The sequence below is a fragment of the Bactrocera latifrons genome, unplaced genomic scaffold (genome assembly GCF_001853355.1).
Source record: "Bactrocera latifrons isolate USDA-ARS-PBARC rearing strain unplaced genomic scaffold, ASM185335v1 scaffold_112, whole genome shotgun sequence".
NCBI lineage: Eukaryota > Metazoa > Arthropoda > Insecta > Diptera > Tephritidae > Bactrocera > Bactrocera latifrons.
The window spans coordinates 458660-463861 of NW_017534542.1; the positions used below are offsets into that span (position 1 = coordinate 458660).

A 5202-nucleotide genomic window follows, 5' to 3' on the forward strand; every position below is an offset into this window, starting at 1 on the left:
TACTTTAGCACAGTTCCTCTGCACTTTTCTTTGTGTGATAAGGAGATCTTTGCAAATCCTTAAAGAAGTAACAGCTTCAGACTGCATCCTTGCTATTTTCGACCGCCTTGAAGATTCTGATAGCCACATCAGAGATAATTAAGATTAATAATTAAGGTATAACATCTTGAATTCGGTTGCATTAATTTTCCTATTGATTTTTTATAAATAATATATAGAGAAATCAAATATAAGGTCTAAGCTTTCTGAGCTTCTGACAAACCAATATCGATGACGATATGCTGATGCAACACAATTATTATCGATTGATGCCTTCAGACAGTACATTATTTGACCTATCAGGAATTAGTTAAGAATTTAGCTGTAAAGGAAAAGCTCATGCTAGCTGATCTCTTGCCAATGCCGCCAAATACGTTGCAAAAGCTTTTTGACCGTCTATCCATTGCTAGCACCAGCTCACTTCGTTTAACTGATCCACTTTCTACACACAGTAGCAATCCCCTTCAGAAATATACCGGTATTTTTGCGATTCTGAATGGAATTTCGATGTAAACGGTGATGGGATGCTTAGCATCTAAGCAATAAAAATCATACCTTAATTACCGAAACGGTTGGATTTGACGATGGCTATTATTTGATCAATATTTTCCATAGTTTTTCACATCAAAATTACAAAAACGGAAACGACGAAACCAAAATTGCGTATAATTGACGTTTATAACACTGTGGAACATTTTTGGGATTCTTGTCTGGGGAGTGAGAAATTCCAGGGTGATGGTAGAAGGTCAGTACATTAAAACCCACAAAGGGTTTGACGTTCGTAGGTGTCACTTTTTTTTTATGACCTTATGACCCCTTTTTTCCTTATCTTGATGTTTTTTCGCTAGTTGTTACATTTTGGCAACAGCTGTTGGATCCCATACACTCATCCCACGCACACACAAACACACCAACACATAAGAATCCAACCTTATATTTCAACAAACTGTCTCCGCCGCCTAAACAACTAACGCGCAAACGCTTCCAACGACTCTAACCGTCCTTTTATCCGTCCGAATACATTGGACATTCTGCATTGGCATGACAATATTCAAAACGTGCTCCACATCCACATTCAGACCTTTCCAATGAGTTTCTCTTATGCAAAACAGCATTCAAAGGTCCATGCACAGTAAGTAAGAAGCCCAAACTCACACACAATTTGAAGTTTGGGTTTCCTTCTGCAAGCCTAACATCCCGAATGTACTCGTAAGTCACCCAACCGTTGTGGATAATATCCCAATGGTTTTGGCACTTACTTTTAACCCTATCATCTATGTAGAAACCACTTGCTTTTTAGATATTCCACCCTACCCACGATCATATGCAGTCGCTCCTTCACATTAACCAAGGGGGAGTGAAACACGTTCTTTCGCTTGTGGTCAACCCTAGGTATTTGACTTGCGTCACACCCCATTTACCCGGACAATTGTTGGACGAACCGGCGATAGTCCGGCGAAGTTACCATTTTGTCCATCGATATGTTCACACCCACACCTACGTCCCAACTGTGGACAATTTCTAAAAGATGTCGACCCACTTGGTCAAACAATACTAAAGCGAATCACTCATAAAACCGAAACTAGCCAAAAATTGACCGAAGCCGAAAAAAGTATTACAAAATCGATGGAATATAAGGTCGATATTTTTGTTCGCTATTGCTTCCATGTAGAGTTAAATGACCTCTAATTCACCTTCTACACGACTTGCCAGACACATTTCAAATATATTTTCCAAAAATACACCGATTATCAAACACCTCAGATTCTTCCGCTAGAAGTATCATACAATTATTTTTTTATTAATTACATGTTGTATTCGTTAAATCACTTAAAATAACCCAAATCTTTAACCTCGCCAATCATAGCCACAAGGCCATCCAGAGTTTCTTCGCCGGTGGGAATAATCTTATTAGCTGGCAGCCTGAAACCGGTAATCGCCGAATTTTTACCTGGACGCAATTCAAGGCAGAATGACATGCGAGCGCCGACATTGGCGTATGCCCAATCCACACTAGCACCCGAAGCTGGGTAAATAGCATCGTAAATATTACCACCAGTATATTTGGTGCCATAACGCTTCTTTATAGCAGCCACAGTAACATCGAAGACACGTTTGTAATCTGCGGCATTGTCGGGTAGCTTCTTAGTGTGACCATAAGGATACAACACATACTGTGAGTAAGCATGAAATGAGACATACAATTGAATTTTGCCTTCCAACGATTTAATATAGTTGGCCAACGATTTAGTTTCAATTTCAGAGAACGGTTTTGGACCAGCATATTTCTCAGAGCAAGGATTTTTGCTAATACCGACGCTACCCCAGTGGAAGTCCCAATTACGGTTGGGATCGGCGCCATAGCAAGTACCATGTGGTTGACGTGTCTTACGCCACAAACGATCGGTGGTGTGAGTATAAACATAGCCATCAGGATTGGCATGTGGGAAGAAATACCAATCGTAATTCTTTGCCAAATCTTGTAAAACTGCATCATCAGAGGTCAACAATTGATTAATAATATATGTAGTGGTTGCTGGTGCGATCCATTCACGTGCATGGATACCAGCCTCAATAAAGATACCAGGCTTTTGCGCTTGACCGTTGTTGTAGGAGATCTTAATACCCAAAATAGGGCGCTTTTCATAGGTCTTGCCACCTTCAATCAGTGTAACAACGCCTGGATATAGACCAGTCAATGAAATCAACCAATTGTAGGTATCATCTAGTGTTTGGTATGCAGTCCAACCATAAACTTGGGCACGTCCCTTAATTTGAACTTCATCTTCTTGATCTAATTGTGCCTGCAAGTTATTTTCCAATAGCACATAGTCGATTTCATTATCGCCCATAGCTTGCAGGAAGTCGGGTATTTTATGTGGCGCTACGACCACTTCAATATCACGTTCCACTGAGTGTACACCCTCAATGAATAAGAGCGAGTCACTTGTGTCTTCCATATTTTTCAAGAAATCCAATTCCGCGGCATTGGATGCGGTCACACGGTACACCCGATAGTTGTCATAACGCGCACGTTCAGCACTGTTTAGGGCCACTGCCGCGAGGCAGAGGGCCAAGATTATACTAAATTTCAACGACATTTCGTAAGATCGCGTAAGCGAATAGCTTTAGCTAGTTCTTCGGGGCCGTATTTATAGTAGAATTTGACGTGGTAATAGTGGTATTACCGACAATTTACCACTGTATGATATACCCTGATTGTCAATGAATTATAACCATGGAAAACTCACATCGTTTTCGATGTTGCATCGCCTGATAAAACCGTCCAACGGATATTACTCGCATGCCATGTAGCGACGTATGTATATGCGCTAATCTATCAACCGTTTAAGTCGAAATTGTAAATTTTGACCGAGATTTCGTAGTTTAATTGCTATCAGTTTTTATGGACTCTTTCGTTTTCGACTTTGAAGAAATCACATAAAATCAATTTCTTATCGATTTTCAAATAACATACGTATTATATATCAATATCGTTGATATATCGTATGAATTTATAGCTGCAGAATATAACATATCCGTGATACGTGTAATCAGTCAGGGGCGTAAATTTATCAGTCTCAAAGATTGAATTGTATATATGTATAACTGTTATCAACGAGCTACTTCAAAGATGATTACTGTTATAGATTAAGCTTCGAGGGAAACCCTGTTTAGGAGGTAAAATTTTTTGTGATGAATGAATTACTTTTTGAAGGTAAAATTTTTAGATCGAATAATCAAGAGGATCAAAATTTCGCAGATGACGGATATTTGCCGAGAAGCTGTTATGTTGCTAATACCGTGTTATGGCCAATAGTTCGGCACAGTAAAACTATGAGACTGAGTTTTCGCCCTCTTCAGAGGAGATTCGCCGGGTAAGACCTACTACTTCTAAGTTTGATTTGTGTTAGTGTATTCCAGTGGATTCATACTCTCACACTCTCGCAGATTCCACTTATACATACTCGTATACCAACATGCACAGCTGCAAGGTAATCGAACGGTTGCGCTTGTCATTCGGAGTGAGAAAAAGTGGCGCACATTGCGCCTACAGCTTTCTCCTTCTCATTATTTTATAAAGGGTATAATGCATCCAATGGTTTGAGATGACTACTGTCTCCGCGACCTCGCTCACCTTCAATTGCTGATTTGCTAATACGAGATCGTGGACTTTAGTCTAGTTACTACCCATAACGGCGATTTTCGAATCACGTCGAAACTTTATTAATCAATTTTTTTATTTTTGAATTTTTGACATCGAAAGAAAAGTGTTACCGTATGCAGAATCCAAGTGATTTTTGATTTCGCTTCCATACATAACAGCCGATATTAAACTTTTTTCATTTTTTTTTTTAACCGCCTCCGTCTTCCAGACGTAGACAAGTCTAGCGACAGCGGCGCCCATTGGGAGGGGCGACCAAGCCCTTATCTGACCTTTTCAATAATGTTCGAAGAAGACTGCTTAAAACCTGCGTGAGTCCAAGAGTCCAACAATTGGCGTGGTGATAACTATTGCTAGTGGGAGAAAATATGGCTAATGGAGTCCTACATGTAGAAGGTTTTTTTAATAGCCTTTTTTTGACAGATCACGCTTGGGTCAATCGTTTGGCATTTCATCATCAACTTTATTACGAAATTTCACGTTCTGTAAAACTTCGCTCAACTTATGGTCAACATTATCGACCTACTGAGCGCACATCACCCACCTTGAGACTCATGTAGGCATGTAAAAAACCAAAATTGCAACATTTGAAACGAAGAGCAACCTGAAGATACTCAAGAGCTACCAATTCATCCAGAAAAAACAACGGTTTGACGTGATTTGTGGGCTGGTGGAATCATCGGTCCATATCTCTTCAAAAATGGTGCCGGTGACTATTTGATGCCTGTAATTGAAGCTCGTGATCTCGACGACATTTAACTTTAACAAGACGGCGCCACTTCCCATTCTTTGCATCAGTCAATGGATTTATTCGGAAAACACTTCGGTGAGCAGATATTTTCACGTTTTGTGCTGGTCGATCAAGGTTGTGTGATGTCTCACTGTTACGACTTTTTACTGATACATAAAGTCTAAAGTCTATGCGGACAATCCCGCTCGATTCGGATATGGGAGCAAAACTTCACACATGTCATTCACCAGTTACCGCTGAAATGCTC

The 5202-nt window shown here is 40.0% G+C and overlaps 1 protein-coding gene across 1 annotated transcript; it reads right to left on the reverse strand.

The window, feature by feature from the left end:
* Positions 1-1787: 1787 nt before the first annotated feature.
* Positions 1788-3171, reverse strand: LOC108974539 (zinc carboxypeptidase A 1-like). Its single transcript, XM_018942447.1, has one exon. The coding sequence runs from the start codon at positions 3138-3140 to the stop codon at positions 1866-1868; it is 1275 nt and encodes a 424-aa protein (XP_018797992.1). The 5' UTR covers positions 3141-3171; the 3' UTR covers positions 1788-1865.
* Between the last annotated feature and the right edge of the window lie 2031 nt (positions 3172-5202).

What these genes read in the sequence shown, in the direction of transcription:
- LOC108974539 (XM_018942447.1), bottom strand. Translation starts at nt 3,140, where the DNA reads ATGTCGTTGAAATTTAGTATAATCTTGGCCCTCTGCCTCGCGGCAGTG.